This window comes from Camarhynchus parvulus, chromosome 1 (assembly GCF_901933205.1).
Source record: "Camarhynchus parvulus chromosome 1, STF_HiC, whole genome shotgun sequence".
NCBI classification, from domain to species: domain Eukaryota; kingdom Metazoa; phylum Chordata; class Aves; order Passeriformes; family Thraupidae; genus Camarhynchus; species Camarhynchus parvulus.
Window position 1 is genome coordinate 22292943 of NC_044571.1, and position 24551 is coordinate 22317493.

The window sequence follows — 24551 nt, forward strand, 5'->3', positions numbered from 1 at the left end:
TTTTTTCCATTTTTCAATCTGGTCATTGCTTTACCACTTGTTAATGCAATCTATAGGGTTGGTTTTCTTTTAAGAGTTGGTTGTTTTTCTGCCGTGTCTGGACAGCAGACATGGCAGAAACTCTGTTTACAAGGGAATTGTAGATACACATATTAGAACTAAACTAACTACTTAGTGAGGCCTCATACATCCTTCCTGGCACTTATGGCACTTATGGCATAAATTACTTCCTGAGAGGGGCTTCTCTCTAGTGTCCATTGAGGCTTTTTTTTTTAAGGTTTAGAAAGTCAGGATTTTTTTGTATATTACTCAGGCTAAGTTCAATGCTCCCTAATTCTCTGTTATATTTCTAGCATTGCACAATAAATATTTACATTTGTAAGTAATTGCATTAATTTCGGGCTGTTCCTAGTAATTTAATGTAGTATGTGGGAAAAGAGCAGAAATCTCACTTTGAGTTCAATAAGGGTTTAAACCATCTTCACAAACAATGAGATATTGACATGTGCAAGAAACCCTGTGAAATGCTTAAGGATTGTGAAACCTGATTCCTGGAGCTGGAGCTACCTCTAGTAGTCACTTTTCATAAAATAATTTTTTACAGGTTTCCAGTTCATTTGAATACACCCATGCATGGCATTATGCACTCATGCATGGTTTTCTGACTTTTGTTGCTCTTCTGACTCTTCCTGATGCCTTTGCTCATAGGAATATGAACATTCCCTGTAAATTATGGAAATATTCCACTATGACCACTTATCTGAAGCTTGCTCAAATGATTGCCTTTATTTTTCCTCTAGTGTTTTTGACATGTTATTGGTTTCCTGTCCAATTCCTGCCCTCCAGGCAATACAACTACTTTATAAAGTATCAGATGTAGCCAGGTTTTCAATCATATATGCTATGTATAGAATTTGATTAAGTTGCCCAGGATTTTCAAAAGCGAATTTGACAGCAACTTTTGGTCCCATAGCCATCACACTCTTTCCAGAATGAATTCCCAAAGGAACAGGATGGAAACTGGGGAATTTTAGTGGGGTCCAAGGCAACTAAGGAAAAAAGGGATGTAGTAAAAAAGAACATGCATCTTCTTCTTTGCACTCACATAATAACCTAGATCTTACTGGAGGTTTCATGGAAACATAGTTTGGTTTTTTTTGTTGTTTTTTTTTTTTTTTCAATTTCCTGAACTGTTAATTAAGCTCCTCTTAATCTAACATGCTGTCTGCTTTCTGCATATTCTCTTCCAGTCATGTATGACAACATTGGAAAGGGATTTTAATGCTGGAACTTTTAAAGGCTTAATATTATTTATTTATTATTTATTTATTTAAAGGCTTGTCATTGATTTTTGGACCAAGTTTTGCTGTTAAAGAAGCTTCTTCAGAATTCAGTCCCTGGCATTTAACTTCTGTATATTTATAGGTATCCCACTTATTTGAATGGACTATCAGAAGCAATGAGTTACCACAAGTTTGTTTCTTCATGTAAAAATTCAATATTTTTCTGTCAAATGGCAGGTGGACTTGAGATAATAGCTCTCCATTAAACTCATGCTTTCCTTCATATCATTTCCAGGTTTACATTTGCAGCATGTGTATAAGCAGTGGAACAAGCATATATATATGGTCTGTCATTCTAGCAACATTTTTAGAATACATATGACAGTCACCCTAAAAGGTCTTTCAGCAAAGCTCACATTATATTTCTTTGTATTGAGAGTAAAGCAAGGATTAAATAACCTGTTTCCCTCTGTGCTACCTGTTAGCCCTTTTAGGATCCAGAAGCACACATTTATGTGCACATGCAATCAAATGCATTTCAGAAAAGAGCAGATACTAAACATAATGAGGGTTGAGAAGGCAAGTTGCTAATGTGCTCATTTTTCCTTTACTAGTTCATTTTTCCTAAGCTGCCAGAGGCCTACATTTTCCCCAATACTGCCTTGTTTCAGCAAATGGATCAACAAAATAGTCATCATCTCACTCCATCTACCCAAAATAATAATGGTATTTTGTGTGGAAACAAGACATATTGTTTCATAAAGCTATTGAATGTAATCTCTGCCTATGTTAAAGTCAGTGGCTTCTTTTGCTGCTTATATGAAGATGCATTTCTACAAGTGCAATAAACAGTAAGATTGTCATGTTTTAAATAGGGTTTAGGACTTCAGTATAACAGCAGTGAAAATAATGACAATGTGATGATTTAAGATAAATCATGATGAAAAGTGTATATTTACAGCATTCAAGATAGTGAATCATGTTACGCAAAAAATATGTAGTGGTTTCAAAACTACGTGAGACTGGAACTTTTAAGGCATTATTAGATTGCACATGGACCTGCTCAACGATTTAGGTACCTCAGTTTCAATTAAATTTGACTATGAGGTTAGTTTGAAAATACATGAATATGACTATAAACAAATATCTGTAAAACTGTGTATCAGAAAAAAAATAAAAGGCAAAACATACTTATCTACTTGCAAATCATTTTTTTATGCCAGGGTACATAATTTTACCAAAGACTTCTCTTGTGTGTGACAAAACTGCTGAAGTTTTCATTCTACTGAAACACTCCACTTATTCCTTAATAGCAGAAGCCTGATTATTTTAACTTAGTTTGTCATGTTGTGAATCCTTGCTCCTTGGGTGCAGAAAGAACATAGTGCTTGTCAGTAAGGTGGTAGAAAATTACAGAATAAATTGTCTTAGTGATTATGAGGAAATGTAGTTGGCTTATTTAGCATAAGCCTTAGAGCAAGTTCATCCATAAAACCTAAACTTTTCCCTTAAAAGCTTTTCATAATCTGCAAAGGAAGCTGTTTCAGTTTACTTAATGTTTATGGGATTCTGACCTGATTCAGAGTTGCTTAGGAACATTCTTGCTTTAGAAAAAATGATCCTTTGCTGGATTCAATGATATGAATATTTATTTATAGCTATATTGTGCCTTAGGCAAAACCTGGAGTGAAAGATGATTCATAATTAGCATTGTCCCAGAAGGAGCCCTGGAAGTTATAGTGGCTTAGGAACAACCTTCAAGCTCAGTCTCCTTTTTCTTCACTTCCTGCTTCAGGGATTCAATTATTTTAACACAGCAGCATTAAAAATTGAATGCTGCTCAAACACAGCATCTGAAGATTATATTCTCCATGTAAACCTACCTGTATTAATACAATCACTCTGCCTACACCACTGTATTTACATTGGTTTTGTTTTTGTTCTCCTTTAGAATGGGTCATTTAAGATTGTAATGCCACTAGCAGTAAAACTGCCTCTAGTTTGACCTGATTTCAGAGAGGCCATATGTCTGATACATATATAGACTTTTCTGGAGTATTGGGATCAAGATTCCATTCCAGAAATGTCTTTCTCTTTATTCTGTCAGTTATAGTTAGTCACTTTGTGTTGTGATCTGATTCCAAGCACTTAATCAGTATTATTTTACTATAGGGGAATTTGATTTGTCTTGTCATTAAAGGTGAAGAACTAGGTAGGATATAAAAATAAGTGAGATTAAATGCTTCTTTGGCAATTTTGAGTCACATATTTTTTGAGAAACAGTTGTATTGAGTGCCTTCATTGGCATCTGCTGCTTTATCAATTGTGGTTCCTGCTTCCTGATGGCATAATACCACTCTGCTTTCTAACTTCACTCTTAGAGATTAAATTAGTGTTTATCTCTCTCCAGTAAATTCTTAATCCTTCCTTCTCTGCCAGTCACTTCTCACCTGCTTAAGTATTTCAGAGGTGTGGATGAATCCTCTTCATACTGCAGCTGTGCCAGCAAAGAAAGTCACTGCTTGCCACCCTCCAGTGCAGCAATTTCTGCCTCTGCTTGTGAAGCTAGTCAAATGATTGTCTCCTAACCTATTTCAGTCAGAGTGTTTTAGCTTTATCAGTTTAAAGAGTCGCTCTTTGTTAACTTGACACATTTTTGTCTGAGATAAGCTCTGAAGAAATCACATGTGCAGTTGAATTAGCTTCTAGCAAGAAGACAGTTATAAGCTGATGACAGAAAGGGTGGGATTTAGTCAAGAAATGGTAAATGTTTTCATGACTATAACTGCCAATGGAGTTATAGTCTATGACAGAAAGGGTGGGATTTAGTCAAGAAATGGTAAATGTTTTCATGACTATAACTGCCAATGGAAGAGAATACATTTCCACATCTAAATTGAAGATCAACCGTACAAAATTATTCCATTTACATTCAGTTCTTCGACAGAAATTGATATTATCTGATTTTATGCACGTGCGTTTGAGCAAGCTGTGTGTGCAAGATGGACAGAGTGGAAAATCACCAGGACTCTGCATCCTCTGTATATCCCTATTGCAAAGATAGACAGAATGGAAGAAACATTAAAACAACATAAAAACAACAGTGAAAATACAAAGTTTCCAGTAGACATAATTTGACATAATTTTTGCTCAAATTTTATAGGAGAAAAAGCAGCAATGCAGCCTATGACATCATACTCTCCTTACCAGTTTTTTTGCATCCTATGCCATGGCTATTCCTCCATCAAAACATAAATATTATGGAGTATAGGATTAATTAAAAAAATAGTGCTGTGAGTTTGCTGTTTACCTTTCCTATGTATAAGTGTTTAGAGAAAAGAGTGCTTTCCAAGGAATAGTGTAAAAAAAAGTAGGAAATAGCAAACTTACTGTGACCTATGACAAGGGAAATCTTCAACCATGCATTTAAAGATCTATCATATTTTCAAAATGACAATACTAATAAAAATTTCCCATACCTGTATTCTGATGCTTCTGCTCAATCTTTAGGGACTAGCATTAAGGCTAGACTAAGAAAAGAAAGGAAGGAATAAGGTGAGACAAAGATTAGACTTGTTTGGCTTTAGTCTTAAATAATTAGGCAACTTTGGTATGCAATATTTGTCTCTAATCACAGTTGCTTCTGCTGTTCCAGCTATTTGAATACTCTGCTGGGCACCAGCTCCATCATCAACCACAATTTGGCTGCTGCATGCACATTGGAGACACTGTCAATGACACTGTTCTGATACATTCAGCGGCCGGTTCTGCATAGAAATTGTTGCTAAAACCTAAGCTGAAGCCTGGTTTGGGGGAAGCACAAGAGCACAGTATTCATACAATGTAGGAAAAGGTTACTCTTAAGTCCTGCCTTAAAGTTCTACTTACCACATTGCATAAAAAAAAAAAAGGCAAAAAAAGGCGCCCTTTCCCCTCCACGAAAGCACAACCTCCTGACTGAACACATGGATATATTTTATATTTAAAGAGGAAATATGCTTATAGCGAGAGTGATCCATCTGGTATTTCTCCCCTGATTTACTTGCTCCTAAGTTTACTATATAATATATTCATGTGGGTGGCTTTTCACATCATCATCAGACCAAGCCTCCCTGCATGTTTTACACATTTGCCTTTCTTATATTTAGGATGCTTTTTAGCTCTGTTTTCCTTCCTGTGTTTTCTTAAGCCGAGAAAGTTTCTATTCATGACCAACCATAAATACCACAGAAATACAATAATTTTGATTAACTCAAGCAAACCTCTCTTGGCCACAGTGATCATGTGGACAGGCTGAAAAAGTGCTGACTGAATGCGATGTGTGCATTGCATTGCGACGGGTTACATCACGAGTCGTAACATGATGTAACCCCACGCAGCATGATGTAAGCGTCGTGATACATTGGAGATTTAAAGAAACATCAGCATTCCCTTCTCTCCCTCTGCTCATTTCTAGGAATGAACTGTCATTCATGGTCTAGTAGTTAATAACCAATCCCTCTTTTGAGTCTGTAAATCCGCATTTCTTATTCTTATTCTTATTCTTATTCTTATTCTTATTCTTATTCTTATTCTTATTCTTATTCTTATTCTTATTCTTATTCTTATTCTTTTCTTATTCTTCTAATTCTAATTCTAATGCTAATTCTAAATCTTATCCTTAATTATACTAATAATTTCCTTTCTAATTATAGAGCCTCAATCCTTAAAAGAGATGTTATTTTAATTCTATATACATATATAGGTACAGTTGCTCTCTGTCAGTTATCATAGATTTCTGGTGAAAATTTAAAAGTAGTCCAGCTGTGTTTAACAATGTTTCACAGGTCTGAAGGGTAAAAATTATTTATTCCAATTTTAAAATTGTGTAGCCAAACCATAGGTTGAAACATCTTTGATTTGCAATGCCAGTTGTATGTGGGCAGCTGTGCCAGGCTCGTGCCTTTAAAAAAAAAAAAATCTCTTAAAACTTGGTGCATTTTTTACAACATCACTGCAGCTCTGAATCAGTTCAGCCTGTCTTCTGTGTAGATGTTAGGGTGCTTTGTCTTGTGACAGTGGCTTCCTATTACCATTGCTGCTTTCAGGACAGACTTTTGTATGTTCCTTTTATTAGTGTCCATTCTGAAACTAAGTTAGCAGGCACATATGCTGCAAATTTTAATTAACCTTAGAAATTGAAATGCAATTCTTTTATGTACTTGTGTACAAGTAATTGTGTGATTGGCTTTGATGCTTTGAGAAAGTCTATTTTTAGAAAAATATGAAGCACATGTAATTTTTTAAGAGTGAAGAGAAGCCCACATTTTATCCCCTAATAAAATATATTCCTTTCATGATCATAAAGATGAAACAGAGCATGATCAAATAATATAGCAAACTTTAAAGGTTGAATAAAATCAACAGGAACAAAACCAACCCTCTTGGAAACCTAATTCTAGGATTCTCTGATCCATTTGTGAGAACTAGGGACAGTAACTAGTCCTTCTTTGATCCTAATATCAATTTAGCATTTCACTGCTACCACATCTTAAATAATTATATTGTTAGAAAAGTCAGTTTTCTCCACAACACCATTAAATACTGAGGCTGAAAGTGTTTTAGGACCACACAAAATATTTTTATTGTGTTCCTTTCTTTCAAGCTGTCAGTCCTCTCATACATCAGAGTAAGGAATCCCGATGGTGCAAGAGACTTCTGTGTGAGCTGAACTTCACTGTGATTTCTTGCCAGAGAATGTGGTGATTGATCTATGCCATGAAACACACAATTCACCATCTCTGCCCCATAACTTTTATTGTGAACACAAATCAGTCCCACTTATCTCAGTTAAATTACACATAACTGTGTGTTTTGCCTTTTTTTGAGTTGTTGGTGCCAGCTATATGGTGTAACGTACTTAAATGCTAATAATAGTACCAAATGCTAATAAATATTTGGTATTTTATTGCATTATGTCTTTGTCACTTTTTTGAAGTATTTATTGGTTTTGAGTTGTTAAAGATTAATAGATTGTAAATATATTCAATTCTTTAAAGGAATTCAACACTATTTTCACAGAAAATTTGGCTTTCTTCATACATGAGCTCTGTAAAGGAACAATTCAGAAATCTTATAATTCTTGTTATTTTTTCTGATCTCTGGATGTAATTGAGGATTCTAACTGAATCTCTTCACATACAAAATAATTTTTGTCTTCCAGAAATATAGAGCACTGATGGAAGGCTTTCTGCTAGATGCTGTATAAAAAAGAATCTGGATGTAAATGTATCATTCCTGATAAAACCTGCTATACCTGGTTATTATACATTGATGGACAATATTTCTGTATTTTCAGAATAATTTCATGCTTTGCTTTGATATTCTGGGTGTTGCATTTGGCAATTTTTTTTAAGGTTTTCATGGCTATGTCTAGAGTAATGCCTAAGATTTTTCTCTGGAAATTTTGGATAATTCTTTAAAGAATTGAATCTAACAATTACATATCTGTCTCCAGTTATTGCCATATTAGTTTTCAAACATACTACTTAAGAAGTATGTTCAGCTCAGTGCTGGTTTTTTTTTTTTTTTTATTCAGAAATTAAAAAAGAGAAAGAAATACACCTTGTTTGAAATTGTCTCAAACTGGGGCAAGCATTGCTTGTCTCCACAGACTGCAGAGTGAATAGCTCATATCTCACAGGCATGTAGATGTTTGTGTGACTGGAGTTAAAAACATGGCTCCTTAAGTTTAAAAAACAGAGCTCCGTCATTTCCTTAGATTTATAAATTGCCTTTTAAGATATTAATATTCTTTCTAGCCTTGGCTTGTGTAGTTTCTATGTCTAGAAAATTGTACAATATGATAATTCATCCTCTTTTCCAGATCATTAACAGAATATTAAAAAACCTCAGATTATTATATAGAATATTTCACTAGATCATTAATCTTATGCTAGTTTGAAAATTGACCTCTGGTTACAATATAAGATACCCTGTGTATCTTGTTTTTAATCCATGACATTGCCTCTTTCTCTGTAAATAATTATGTTCTCAATATCTCATGGAAAATGTTTTTTGACAGGTCTTTTGTGAAAACCTAAATAAATTTTATCAACTTTTTTTTTATAAATCAAGATTTCTAGCAGATAAAAGAGTGATGTTTGTTCTTTAAAGAGAGCTATGGATTATTTTCTGTGTATGTATATGAATGCTCTATGATGTTTCTAATAACTGTTTTCCTTAGGCTACAGTAACTTTTTTTCTTGATTTTAATATCTATATTGTATATTCTTACTAATCTCTTATAGTAATTTATTTTATTAGATACTGAAGCACTTCACTGGCAAATCAATAATTTTGTTCTCAACCCCTTTCTGGGAATAACATACTGGTTTATAATTAATGCATCTAGGCATGTAGGTGGTAGTAATTATTCTTCCGACAGTTCAATTTATCAAAATATGACTTGTTTAACTCTCTTTTAGACATCTCTAATTCCTGACTGAGAGAAATGCATGTCTTGTTGCTTCTTGTAAAACTAGAGACCTAGAGAAAAATACGGAATAGAACAAGGTGATATTAACAAGAATTCAGTCAGAGAAACTGCAATAGCATTCAATTATTACTGAATGCTGAAAGATGGAGAATAACTGAAGAGAGTGTGAGATTGAATTAATTTTGATATTCTAGGGCGTTGTCATGGTAAACCCCAGCCAGCTCACTCACATGCTCACTCATTCCTCCTGTAGTGGGATGAAGGATTTTATCAAAAGGGTAAAAGTGAGAAAATTGATGGGTTGAGATAAGGAGTTTAATAGATAAAGCAAAAGCTGTGAACACAGGCAAAGCAAAACAAGGGATTCATTCACTGCTTCCCATTTGCAGGCTGTTGTTCAGCCCTCCCTTGAAAGCCAGGATCTATCACGTGCAACAGTGACTTTGAGAGACAAATGTCACCACTGAACATCCCCCTGCCTTCCTGCTTCGTGCCCTACTTTATATGCTGAGCATGAAGCCATATGGTGGGGGATGTCCCTTGGGTCAGTTGGGGTCTTCTGTCCCTTGCTGTGTCCCCTCCCAGCTCCTTGTGCATCCCTGGCCCTCATGCTGGTGGAGTAGGGTGGGGTGAGAGGCAGAAAAGATCTTGACTGTGCAAGCTCTGCTCAGCAATAGCTCAAACATCCCTGTGTTACCAGCACTGTTTCCAGAACAAATCCAAAACATAACCCATGCAAGCTATTGGAAAGAATATTATCTCTACCCCAACCAAAACAAGCAGAGGCAGCAAAGTACATATTGTGGCAGTTAAGCAGTATCCTGGAAAAGATAAAAACATCACTTTAGAAGGCTTAACCACTGTAAAGAGAAAGAATGGTGTCAGATGATGCAAAAACACGCAAAGGAAAGAAGGAAGAGTTGGAAGAAAATAACTTGTCAGAGGATGTTGGTTTCTTGGTGTGAAAATCTGAGAGCTACTCATGACAGAAGGAACATTATCAATTACTTTAATGATCTTGTTTGTACCCTACTGCTGATATTAATGAATTTGAAGTCTATTTTCAAAGGCAAGGGTCTGAATCACAAATCAAGGGTTGTTACTGGAATTGCTGCTTTTTACAAAAATCTGTAATAAGCTTCCAAGGGAAATTTATGTAGAGACCTGTGAAATGAGATACTAAAATGAAATGTGGTAAAGTCAATATGGGGCAGAGAAGGGCAGTGCACTTTGATCATGAGGGAAATTATAACACCAGAGTTAAAATATGGATGACAGCAGGGGTTTATTTTGAAATGCTAAAATGTAGAACGTTGTTTGCACAGAACTCTATATGCAATTTTGTAGAATGTCCCATAATACATTTGTTGCAAGAATTATTAAACTTGTTCCAAACTGAATGTGTCATAGATTTTAGAAAACATGCAAAATAAAACCACAGCCCTCAGTAATGGTGAACGTGCTTAGTTTTATGCAGCCAAGGTTTTGATTTGTTTTCTGGGCTGCAAGCCAAACTGACATCTCATGTTCAATTTTTTCACCCCCCAGTATTCCAAAATCTTTCTCTTCAGGGCTGCTTCTCAATCCATTCTTCGCCATTCTCTACTGATGCTGGAATGTCCAGACCCAGGTGCAGGACCTTGCACTGGGCTTTGTTTAATTTCATGAGGATCACACTGGCTGACTGTTCAAGCCTGCCAAGGTCCCTCTCATTGGCAGCCCTTCTCTTCCATGTGCCAGCTGTACCACACAGCTTGGTGCTGTCCACAAACTTATTGATGGTGCACTCAATCCTCCTGTGTCGTTGACAGGGATATTCCATACTATTGGGACTAGTACAGACCCTTAAGGTGTTACTGGTTTCCACTTGGACTATTAGCTCTTGACTATTTTTTCAGCAACCATGGAGTCAATTCTTATTCCATCTCAACAGCCTTTCCATCAAATATTTATCTCCCCAATTTATCAGCAAGATTGTTGTTTGGAACTATTCAAAAGAGCTTTCAGAAGCAGAGATAGATGACATCCATAGCCTTTCCCTTATCCCATAAAAATCATGGAAAGAGACTGGATTAGTCAGGAATAATGTGCAGATGATTTTCTTTTCCTTTCTCCACTTTCTATGGCAAATTTTATCAGGGCTTACTGATAAGAAGTAGGAAATTACCCACAGTGGTGCCTGAAAAGCAAAACACAGCTCAAAGGACATTCTCAGATTTTTCCTCTTTTGCTAAAGGATCTAGGCATGAAAGCCTAAAGCATAGGTGTGAGAACTTGGCAAATGTCACACAGACACACACATACAACCACATACACATAGAGTGGAACTAATGGAATTTGCCTTTTGGCAGCTGGCCAGCTGAGGAACAGCTACTACAGAAATCACCTTTCACCTGGTGGTTTTCTTCCTTTCAAATTATGCCTCAGGAGAAAAACAGTTGGCAGAGACTGAGTGTTCTTTAGAGGGGAGGGGAGAGTTTAAAGGCACAGGTAAGTTCATCTGCTACACTACGTGGCATTTGTCAGGAGGCTTTGACCTTGGACAGGAGGTTTGGTTGGTGCCAGGAGGAAACCCTGACAGATTTGATCACAGCAATCTGTTTTTACTGTGGTTTTACATCTGATACCTTCTTCTTGTTGCCATAAGTAGTAGGAAAGTTGGCTGTGGTGCCAGTTCTGGTTTGTTCGTGTAAGTGTATTTCAGTCCTGGTGTGACTGACAGACTAACAACAGCATACAGGCAGGTATAATTTGGACTGATGTTGTGCCAATTTTACCTTCAGAAAACCTCACTAAGTCCTTTTGTCAGTGACCTTCAACAGAGTGCCAATTATAGTTAATTTCCTCAAAGAGATGGTAGGTGTTTTAAATTGTAAATTGCACTGATTGAGAAAAGGAAACATTCAGCTCTCTTCTGCAGCTGAATATAAATACAGAACAATTTTTTTTTTTTCGGTAGGACTTGAAGGTGCATATGACAACAAATAACATCAGCAAATCTACAATAATATTGCTTAAATAAATCAAAAGAAGAAAAAATTGACCTGTTCCTTTTCACAAGGACTACTTATATTTAGTCAAAGATGACTGGAATTCAATTTCTCAGAAGTAGTTGCATACATGAGCTGTCTTATTTCACATCTAACTCCATGTAGTTCATATATAATTCTTATAAAATGCAAAATTTAACTTGCCTTTCTTCAGATGGAATAGTAAATCATATTATACAATATTGATATTATATCATTCCATTATATTGTATCAAATGGCACATTCTATATAGTATTTACATCAAAAAGGGTTTTTTATTACTTGCTTCTAATTTCCTACATCTGTCAGATAATTATAATTGACAAGCCACTGTTATTCCTTTCTAAATTTTGAATAAAGCATGTATCCCAACGCTGAAAGTACAAAATGTGAATTATGCCTGGAACATTGCAAAATGGAAAGCCAAAATGAGATACTGGAGTTCTCATCCAGTTTGTTTAATAGACAAAAGATTTTTCCACCAGCACAGATATATAATCCACAAATTATTCCAAACCAACTGATATTTTCAAATAATGAGTTTTAGATGTATCAGATACTAGTGAGCTCAGTGCTGTGTTGCTGAATTATGAGTTTAAATCATGATTCTAACCACCAGTTTTGAGGTTAGTTTAATATAATTAATAATTATATAGTGTGCATGAATCAAAATGGTCTGTGTTCTTCTTTAATATTATAGATAAAATATCACAGCTTCATAATATACCCAAAACTAATGCTTGAAAGCAGTTAAACTGTAAATAATACAGAATGCTGCAGGTTTTGTCTGTGCTTTCCCCTTCCTCATCCCTCTTCTCTAAAATCTTTCTGTGAAAACAAAAAAATCTTACCAAGTTGATGGCAAAAAGGTATTGCCAGTTGTTTGGGATAGCAACACTAATTTCTGTTTTGAGAAGTCATATACATTTTCAGTACTGAGTAATAATGAATAAAATATTTATATGAACTTAATATTCAATGTTCTATCTTTTTCTACACATCTGTTATTCAGTTCTAGGGAAAATCTTTTATGTGCCTATAGTATTTTGGGAAGTATTAGATTAATTAAATATTCATATTTTACATTGTAAAACTTTTCATCATATACAACTTAGATGTGATTTTCCCAGAAATGGCTACAGTATATTTTATTCCATCTTTTAAAATTACACTCTTTTTATTAGCAACTTAATTATTTGGTAGTCTAATTGTTTAGTTGATTTGGTATTATTAATCCCAGTAAGATTTAATGCATTATTGTGTGTAGATGAATATGTCATTAAAATGTAGTAGGGAAAAAACCTGAAAACATGGCTATATGCTAAAACCAAACCAATCAACCAAAAAAATCCCAAAAACCCAAAAAATCTTTTATCTCCATTGGATGTTTCATATGGACCTTCTATTTACCTGTAACTAATACTCCCAAGATTTCCAAATAAAAACTAAGAGGTCAAAGATCCAGTAAACATCAAAATATGGTGCCAAACTATTATCTATCACAATGGAATAAAATTACAGTTTCACAGGATCCATTGGCATAACAAACACAATTACTCTCTGAATTCTCTAAAGGAAACCACAAATTGAACTAGTCTTCAAAATGAAGACTTAAATAGCTGCATCGTATAATTAGATGTTTTCTTAAGAGTTGATTATTCAGTTCACAGCTTCCATTGGTGCCTACAAATGCCCAAAGGGAGAATTTGCACAAACAGCTTCACCAAATAGAGCGTGTGCTTGCAGTGTTCAGTTGTCTGCAAAGAGGGCAAATTCACAGTCATTGTAAATGGCACATAGGTACTTCTCTTAAGTTTATTTGAAAGTAATCACCCTTTAGTTATAAGTAGTATTAAGCCAACATTAGTGAATTCTTTGCAAATTCTTCGCAAATTCTACTTGTCTACATTAAGTAGAATGTAGGTGCATCTAGGTTTGGGAATTTTGACTAATAATAAATGTTGAATTATCTTCTAATTTAGAAGTCGTATACATTATTGGCAACTTAATTGTAGTGTACTCGTCATGCCAACAACCTTTTTCCACTCTGCAGCTAATTGCACTCAGCTCTTGTCTTGCTCTCACTGACTTGGCAGTACAGGTTTAATATACATCTGAACAAATTTTGCAGTGGGATTTATAGATCCTACCATGCTCCTCTGGCTTCTTGTGCACCAGCAGAGCGCAGGAAACTGAGCAGTCCTTAACTTAAGCCAAGCATTACTCAGTAACAACTAAAACATCAGTGTGTTATCAACATAATTCTCATTCTAAATTCAAAATACCACACTGTATAAGTTACTATGAAGAAAATTAATTCTATCCCAGCTGAATCTAGGATACAGCTTTACTACATTCACACTTTCACAAGTGCATCACTTCAGCAGAGAAATGCCAGTTATTTGAGGTCACTGCTATGCTTTCATACTGACAGTGTTTCAGAGGATGCTTGTACTGAAAAATATGTGCTTTTTTGGAATTAATATAACTGTATGATAGTTTTATGGTTTTAATTAGTCTTTCATTATTGAATCAGTAAGCATTGCAGGCTTATTCCAGTTTTCCATAAAATAAAGCAGATTCAGTTACACTGGAAGTGCAAGGAACACTCCTCATATCTGTTGGAGGTCACTGAAAGGATAGGCTTCACAATGCCCTCTTTCTTTTGAGCCATTATGGATTGTTTTGTCAAAGTAATGCAGTATATTTAGAAGATGGTAAGTTCTAGTTATGGTGTAACTTGCATGACAAAAACCCTTATAAAAACTATTAGTGAATTGATCTGCCTACCTCATTTCTATTTTATGACTCCTCTAAAATAATAATAATTTTACTAATACTAATATGAATGAAAACAATATGTTTAGTGTTAAATCAATAGATTTAAAAATTATTATTCTTGGTAATTTTTATTCAGAACTATTTTAGGAAGTATGAATTTTGCCAAAATGAATTAACAGGGGTTAAATATAAAATCTAGTCTTTTTATGAATTCTTTTCCGGAAAGAATAAATACAATCTAAGTAAATGCAAATATTTTTAGAAAAAGAAATAATATTTCAGTGTGTTTCTTTCAGGAACTATACCATGTGTACACTATAAGTTTCAGTGTTTATATTCATCATAGACATATTTTTAACAATCTTTTTGAAATACATTGCTCACTTTCCAAAAATGAAGTATATAGGAAAACTTTGAAGTATAGTGAAAAAAGCTTTTTATGTAACTGAAACCTATAGGCAACATAGAGTACAGAGTTGAGGTAATATAACAATCCCATACTTTTTATGCAGCCTCTTTTTCAACCTCAGAATTTTTCTTTTTCAACTGATTTTTTTATTTGTCCTCTGAAACTATTTGAAAAAGCTTGTGAAACTGCATTTTCTTTTTGATTTAATCCTCCCTGATGCATGGAACACACAAAACTGTAGAAATTTCAGCTGATCTTCCTTACAGTCCATCCAGTTATGGATACCAAACAAAATTGTCCTTTAATTCCCTTTTCTTAAAAGGGAACATTTCCTGGATATACAACATCTATGTGTTTTCTCTGGAATTGCAGTAAACTTTTTGTGTGTTGCAACTGGAGTGATTAAGAGGATGAATTCAATTGTACTGCATGTTCCTTGGTTAAATGTTGCTGCTTCACAGAGCTAGCACTTGCAACCCAAATGGTTTTGTTTTGTTGTTACTAATGGCATTAGAATAATGTCTACTTTAATAGTCTGTCTTCTGCTACTCAGTGATAATATAGGAATTAAAACAAAACTAAACACATTTCATTCAGGCAAATTTAAGCAAATTTCTGAGCTTCCATTGAATTTCACATTGAAAACTATGTAGAACAGTAGGTCTAAGTCTTCATATTATTAAGGAAAGAGATGACATCTAATTTATGGCTAAGGACTGCACTGAAATCATCAAATATGGGTGTTTGCTGGAGTTATGCAAATTATTGATGTATTATAACTTAATTTAGACATGATTATGGGAAAGGAGTGCCAGAAGATAAAAGTGGTTTCTTTCTGGAAGCTGATTAGCTGTAGAGAGATTTTTCATGTACATTTATATGTACATATTTGCTTACATGTGCACACTCACACACAGTTACACACACATGTTGAAATTATTAAGTAAAGAGTTAAGAATAATAGTTATTTAAATCTAGTAAATATGAATTTATTTTTCTTTCTTTGATTAAATGAACAGGCTTCCAAACAGCAGGTACGTAGATATATTGCCTGCTTTTATGGTCTTTCCTTAACATAGGGCATCCACAGTCATTTCTACGTCACTTTAACAAGCTGAAATTCTAGACAATCATTTTTTTTCACTGTGTTTGAAGTGTCAAATGCCTCATTTGAGCTTTCTTCAGCTGCCAAATTAGAACTTCTTGTTACAACTATAAAGGCAGCTGGAGAGCCTTGGCCATAGGGATGAGGCAGGTGCAGTGTTATGGCAGCCAAACTGCACCAGTGGTGGAACCCTTTTTTGGACATGAAATGTGTCAAGTATTGCACACTAGGTGAGACTCAAAGCAAAGTTTTCCAACCAGTCTTAGGATAAATGCTGAAAGGAAATTTTGTTTGACTGATGCTCTCTTGAGACTGTAATGAACTGTTGACTTGGCCTGATTGTAAAGCTATAATAGTTTTCATGGGATAGGAAAACAAGAGCTTTAGAGTTCTATTAAAATGGCTGCATAAATAAGACATATCACTGAGATAACATCTATTAAATCCTGTATTAATTTGGTTTGAGCTGGAAATTTCCAGAAGGTTAAGCATGTGCTATGTGAAACTGAGAGGTCATACAACTGATAATGCGCTGTGTGATTTCTGAAAACTGAGCTCTTTTCCAAATTTAAATGGGGTCAAAAGGTATGTGACAGATGGAGCAATTGCAAATAAAATGCAAAGAAATGGCATCAGCTTAAGCAGTTGTGGATGATTTTTTGCTGCCATTAGAGGCTTCAGAATGAATACCTAATATACAAGCGTGGTAAACTGCATGCATGGGACCTGCCTCTGTTGAGACAATATGTGATTCATATTGTCTGAATGGAGGAAGATGCAGCATAAATTGTCAGTACAACTGGGACAACTTACAAAACCAGAAAATTTGCTTCTGAATGAGATTTTTGTTCATTATGCAAAGGAAATGTGAGCCAGAGGACATGCTTACAGCAGGGTGACTTCTTAATTTCTGATAGATTTGTGCATGGCATTGGAACAAATCTGGGAATACAAGGTGACTGTACATACATAGATAAATGAAATCAGCTACTTTTTAATAGTTTATTAACACACTGATGATTGTTTCAAAATCAAAACCTTTTAGAGATGTTTGCTGACTTAATGTTTACAACTGCTTTGCTTAGAGTGCTTCTTACAGGGAAAAACAATAGCCCCCATGAAACCCTTCTTTGTTACGACCATATTGCATATTGGCTGGAGCTGTTTTCAAAACCTCATATGTATATATATATACACATATGAAAAAGAAGCAGTTTCTGGCAGACAAAAATCCTTTGCAAAAGAGCTTTGACAAAGTTCAGTAATACTTTACACCATGCTGTTTTCTCTCAGCAGTGAATGGAATTATAGGACAAATGAAAAGAGGTCACCTGGCCTTTAAAATATGCATTACAAAGTTGCATATTTTTCTAGTAATTGTCATTAACAATAAGATATTTTTCTAAAATACAATGAACCTTTATGCAAATGTATTCTTCAGTAGAGCTATGCTATCTACAGCATATTTAACATATGTAATTAAATATTTCCTAGCCTTGACCATTTGGGAAAAAAATTTCCATCCTAATTATATTTTGAAATATTTTTCTGCTACATTTCAGTATTATGAAAAGTGAAACACAAACTTTACAAACCAGGAGCTCTGGTCAAACACCAGGTTAGTCAATAGAGATACTCAGGGAATTCCGTCTTTACTGCACTAGATCATTACTACTACTTCTGGATCCTGGGTTGCTGTTGAAATTTACCATCCATGTTTAATGTGGGATGAATGAGTAAACAGTTCTTAGACTGCAGAAGGGCCAAATCCTATAATACAGTGATTATGTTTACTTGGTGTATTGGAACTGAAGGTTAATATTGCTGCTCCTGTGATTTGGGATAAGGAGAATATGAGATATGGGGAAAAAATTGGCCCAACCCTGAACACTCGCAAAAGAAGCCCCAAAGCAAAGGGAAGTGTTGATCTGTGGGACAATCAGCTGTTGCAGGCAGGCATTTTTTTCTGAGCAATGGGAGTTTCTGAGTTATGATTCCATTTAGTCTCCAAGATTAATGCAACCTTAAACTAACCTTAGAGGCACAGTGACTTTTTTATCTTATGACAGGGACTACCATCTTTTTTTAGAAGTTTAAGGACAAATGAATTGACATTTTATTAAAAAAAAACCATAGCATGGTTGGAAAATTCAAATTTTTGCTCTCTGTGTGAGATAGTCTGAGGAGAGCAGATGTTGTTGGAATTGTTTCAGCAGCTCCAAAACCTCCTAAAATACTTAGGAGCATTGCTTAGAAAAATTACATGAATCTTTCAAAAAGATAAGCTTCCAGAAACATACTATTTCATGCTAACAGTATCACACACATGGCTTGTATCAGAAATAGCATGGCCAGCAGGACCAGGACAGTGAAGGTCCCCCTGTACTCGGCCCTGGTGAGGCTGCACCTCAAATCCTGTGCTCATTTCAGGGTTCCTCACTGCAAAGAGAACATTGAGGCACTGGAATGCTCTGTTATTGGAGGACAGTAGGGGTGGTGAAGCATCTGGCCACAAGTCTGAGGAGCAACTGAGAGAGCTGGAGTTGTTTAATTTGAAGAATATGAAGCTCAGGGGACATTTTATCACTCTCTGCAACTACCTGAAAGGAGTTTGTAGCCAACTGGGGGTTAGTCTCTTTTTCCAAGTAACAAGGCATAGGGTGAGAGGAAATGGCCTCAAGTTTCACCAGCAGGGGTTTAAATTGAATTTTGGGAAAAACTTCTTCATGGAAAGGATGGTCAGGCATTAGAACAGCCTGTCCAGGGAAGTTGTTGAGTCACCATCCCTGGAGGTATTTAAAAGATGGAGATGTGGTACTTAGGGCCACAGTTGGACTTGATCTTTTTCAGCCTTAATGATTACATAATGATTTTATGGCTGGTATCCATAGTATGAAAAAAGTCCAATGTGATAGGAACACAGAAACTTGGTTTGAGAACTCATTGACATAATCCATCTTACCAGATCTCAAAATGAATATAAAATCCTCTCAAACACAAGAACGAACTTACAAAAGTGTATTCCAATTGCCAATAGGAAAATGATTGTTTCACAGCATGTAGGAGAAAGAGCATTCCCACTCACACTGTAAATAAATACATACTAAGTAATAGTAATTTCTTCTGGAAATGGATTACAACATGATATTTTGCATCTTTGGAGAACATAAAGATGGAATAAGGGGTGTTTCAATTATTACAGATAACATTATGTCACATAGCTTGTTAGGTGATATATCCAATAGCATGATGTGAGCACATTTTCCTAGTTCTTATTACACTTGCATTGTTTTTATCAGAAGTACACTGAGCCATTTTCTTTCATGTGCTTCCCACACTGGGAAGCACTTTAAAGAGAAAATCCTTGCAGTATGTTGTTGATATGTGTACTGAAGATTTTGGGGTGAGATAGTACCCAAATTAAAATGTTCTGGGACACAACTACTTCTTTCACTCAAAAATACTTGAAATAGGGATTACAGTCCTAATAATTGTAGACACAGTTTTTGTCTAGAGGTACTGCATATATGGGATCACACTGAGTTTGATATTTTTAAGTTCATACAAATAAAAAATATGTGGTAGTTGATTTTATATTTGCCATATGATGATCATATTTTTTATCAAACAATTAAAAGACTACCTCCCTGGGGAAACTAATATTGAAATTTGTTATATATGTTCAAACTTGTGTCTGTATGTATTCATTGCCTATAAATAACTATTTCTCATAAATGTTTTACATTAATCAAAAATAGTTTAAGGGCAAGGTTGAGTACTTTGTTTATTTAAATACAAAATAACTTTATTTGTGTATCACCTGAGAAAGTATTGCACCTTCATTGGCCTATAAGTAATTTGGAACAATACTGAATAAAAGGACAAAACACAGATGGTGGCTGAGATTATGAACCTGTATCTATTTTGAAAAAATATAGGGATTGGAGAACATCTATATTTCATTGACAGAGATATTTTACCTAGTTAATTACGTACTGGATATATATAATAAATCCAGTGGTGTACTGCATAAACAATATCTTTTGTACAACAGCATTGAAGATGGAGACTTTATGAGGAGGTAGAGTATCAATCACTGCTTTTCACATTTTTTCTCACTAATCATCATCACTGCATACATAGTGGCCGTGCTTCCAGAAAATGCCTGTAGAAAATGTGTATCTGGAAGACAAATAAACAAGTACACTGATCCTAAAACTGTATATATTAAAAAATCTTAAATACTTTAGTAATAATAAAGACATTCTGTCTTACAATCATAGACTAAATTTAATTGAAGCCTTGGATTTTGAGGGATATAAATATAGTTAACAGTAAAATTTAAATAGGAAAATAAAAGGAGTAAATAATATTTATTTAAATATGATGTATCTGTTACAAATTTAGACTTCATACATAAACAAGTTAAAGTATACTGTTCTTTTTCAGCATGTATTGAAAAGACACCTCAAAATAAAGAAAATTCAAGAAAATAATGATTAGCATGCTTAGACCATTTTATTTCTGTAGTAGCTATGTTGATTTCTAAGCTAAATTATAAATTGAGTTTCCTATTGGTGTTTCACTTCTTATCAAGTAACCATTTACATTACAGAAGGCTACTTGCTATGGGAATAAGCACAGTGTAATAGAATGCTTGGATAGCTTGGTGCATTTTTATTTTTTAGTCAGAAAACAGAAGTATTGCCCAAGGATGGGGGTGGTGAAGATTATGTTTATTTCCTCTTGCTCCCATAAGCACAGGCTGTGACACCTATGAGCATAAATGTTTATGTGTGTGTACATGCCTGTGTGTGTGTGCATGTGTACACCTCAAAAGTATTTTAAGAAAGCATATTGAATACAAATTAAAACATATTCTTCCCTAAATCTTCTAATAGAGAAATGCAAGTTCTTTACCATGGTAAGTAAATGTTTTCAGTCAATTTCTAGGCTTTTCTGAAGAGCATGAGATGAGGTATATTTTCAACAAAGGATGGTTTTGGGCCAATTTCATGAATAGACATTGACTCAACTCTGTTTCACTTTTGTTTACAGTCTTCTTTTAAATAGCTTTTTGCTCATATGGAAAACAAATTAAATTCTAAGAAGGTCTTTATGGTTTGTCTTGGTCAAATCAAGTTGTGTAAAACTCAAACAATCATTTTATTTGCGTTATTTCCATCCAAAATTCAGGTTGTGGCTATTTCTTAATAAATTGTAATGACGATGAATAAAATGTTAAGTTGTTGAAGAAAGTAACTCAAGGCGTTATTTCCTCAAGGTTACAGAACAGAATAAAAAAAATTGCATTTCTTCTGTAAAACATAACTTTGTAATTTTTAACATACTTTTTTGGTTTATATTATTCTTTTTTAATAGCACATTAATTTGATTTTTTTTGAAGAAATCACTTTTAACTAAAGTACTGCATTGTCACAGAATATGATACATTTTTTCAAATATTTTCAATTTGTTCTTCTTGACATTTTATGTTTATGTGCAGTTTGCATCTTTTTTGTTTTTCAATTTCAAATGTAACAGATTTTGACATTTTTGTTACATTTTTTGTACTGGTGTTTTTTTCCTTTTTGAGAACCTGCTGGTTTTGAATTCTCTTTTTTCCCTTTATTCTCCTCCTCAATATGAACCCAGGAGCCAACACAAAGAAAAGCGCAGATGATATAACCAGTAATGATCGTGGTGAAGATGAAGGTATTTTTTGTTTTTTCAAAGCCTGACCCTGATGCATGAACATAAACTTTTCAATTTTTGTTATAATAAGAATGATTATTGTTATTATTATTGCTGTTATTTCAACATGATTTTTAGTCCTTTATTTGCAGAAGCTCACATCAGTGTGCTTCTTTATTTTCTTCTTTAGAATTTGCTTTGATTGTTTTTATTTTTAAAATCTAAATTAGCATATAGATGACTGCAGTTTCTCCGTGTCATAGGTGTAAAATTTATTCCTAAATATGTGTGAAGTGAGTAACATAAATGTTATTTGAAACCACATATTTTTCCCCTCTATTCTTTCTTAGGCTGGGAAAATGGAATTTAAAAACATGCATGTGCTCTTTTCCCTCCTACACATTTTGTATATTCACTTGTTTGAAATTCATGAAAAAACTCACATATATCCTTCCTTTCACTTCCACTGTTTCCCCAGTGCACATGCTGTACATTGATACAGTTGAATTGTGCTTTGTCTTTGCTATTTTTATTTACTTATTTATATTTTTTTCTCACAGGATGTGGTTTATTTCAGGACACAAAAATAAAGGAAGCTGTTGATGTTGCTTTATTGTGTTTTTCCTGTAATCAGCTAGCCTCTGAGACGCATTCATTCGGACTCTGACCACATTCCCACTGAAATCAGTAACAATCATTTTCATTGACTTCTTTCAAAGTTGGACTGGGTTTCCTGAAAGGAAATGCTGAAAGTTCACAGTGAAATACCCCAAAAAATTTTAGATGGAAACAATTTTTTTTCTTGCCTTGACACAACAAATCTATTTAGGATGCCCCAAAATAGAAAGAAGTCATGAAACCTTCCTCTATTCTCACCCTTCCTTTTTATTATAGTTACATTGTCAGTTTACATGTATTTACCAAATTAAGAAAAAAACATTTTCACATTAAATGAGAAGATAAAAATCCTGGATAGTTTGTTGGTCTGGCTTCAAAGCAACACCTTTACTAATCCTCTCAGGCCTGGCCAATCCAAAATGTTATTCCATGTCCTTTTTCCTGTTTTTTTTCCCATCTAACATGATTTCAAATGACTTGGAAATATATGTCCTCTCTATTTCCCTTAAAATCATACACACTGCAGTGAGGATACTATCACCTCTTTTCCTGGGAGTTCAGGTCTATTGTAGCTACTCTGTCTGTATATAAAATACCATAATAAAAACCTCAGGTCTTTGATTCACTCTGATTGCCCTCTACTCCACTACCTTCACTGCTGAATTACACTTTTTCTTACAAGACAGAAATACTGTGCAGAGTACTCTTGAATTGCTCTGTTGCTTTCTGATTATCAGTTTCCTATTTCTGTGCAACATAGGTTTTTTTCAAACGATGGTATTATCATTTCTATACCAAATTCTGAAGTTAATTTTAAAGTAAAGGACAAATAACAGGCAAAACCAAAGTTGCTTTAAAGATAAATACTAGATTATGAACACATACTTATTCAACCTTTTTAAAAATTGATAAAATGTTAGGATTTCATGATTAACAAAGGCATTCACTTTAGATCTAAGCATATAAAGCATCGAGCTAATTTCCTTTATGTTGAAAATAATAATGTTCTCATTGAAGAGGAAGGGGAAACCTTCTATTGACTTCATCAGTGAAAGATTCAACCCTGAAGTAGAATAAGGTAATAAGAAAAGATTAAATGCAAACAAATCATGCCATGAGATTTTGGGGAGAGTAGGGAAAGGAGTTCAGCAACACAAATAATTATGTTAAAGAATTGCTGCTTTCAGGTTCTTTGAGATCTTAGCTGTGCCTTCAGAGAAGCAGCAATTTTATATCCTTTGCTGAAAATGCTGACAATAAAAAAGATAAATATATTGACTAGAATGCACCTCATTGCTTTAAATGATCTGTTTAATTGCTGTACTACTCTTACAGTCACCACAATTAAAAAGATCTTATCACAAAAACTTTTGTTCTGCTGCTCACGTACAACATGTAAAATACAACATGTATGGATATATCTTTTCCTGGAAAGGAGGCAGAATCAATGACAAGCCTTAAACTCCGACAAGTGGACAGGTGTACATTGCAGCCTGGACGTTCCTCAACTCAGCTGGAAATTTGTGATATTTAAGGTGTACACAGGAGTAAAGTAAAAGTGGGACACAGGAATATTATAGTCAAAATAAAACACTGACTATCTGGTACCTCATTGGTAATCACATTTTCTATCTCAGTATTTCCTAATCAGCCTGAGGGGAGGGAGGATGTTTGGAAGCTTTTCAAATGCAGATCTCTCACCTGTAGGTATTTAGCTCAGCTTTTTCTTTGTCCACCTCCCTTCTCCACTCTTCAGTATATGCCTATCCAAAAGATTTTTTCCAAAACCTGGTTGAATACTCAGAGGGTCTGCTTTTCCTTGTATGTTGTGCTGTATACCGATAGGCTGAATTATTTGTAGAAGACCTGTACATCTAATGGTAGCTCTCTGAATTGCCTTCTACCTTATAGAGGAGTCATCACTGGCATCAAGATCTGAACTTTTTAGATTAACCTTCTCCCAAATATACCCCAATCACTGATTAGCACATCTTTCTAACTCACTTTTACATATGTAATATCAATTTCATTTAACTTTCTTTTAGAATTTTTTAGTTTTGTCAGTTTCATTGAACTTTCTTTTAAAGACCCAGCTGTTTATTTTTTTTAAAGTAGCCAGGAATTTTCTACTTATACAAAAGATCATCCATTGAC

The 24551-nt window shown here is 34.5% G+C and overlaps 1 protein-coding gene across 2 annotated transcripts in view; it reads left to right on the forward strand.

Moving 5' to 3' along the window:
* Window positions 1-24551, forward strand: part of NLGN4X (neuroligin 4 X-linked) — a 159744-nt gene that overhangs the window by 71728 nt on the left and 63465 nt on the right. The window contains exon 4 of one of the 2 annotated variants that reach the window (XM_030949747.1): window positions 21741-21800. The exons of the other annotated variant lie outside the window; for it this stretch is intronic. Coding sequence (XP_030805607.1) covers window positions 21741-21800 — 60 coding nt within the window. The remainder of the gene's footprint in view (window positions 1-21740; window positions 21801-24551) is intronic. 2 annotated transcript variants of the gene reach the window in all.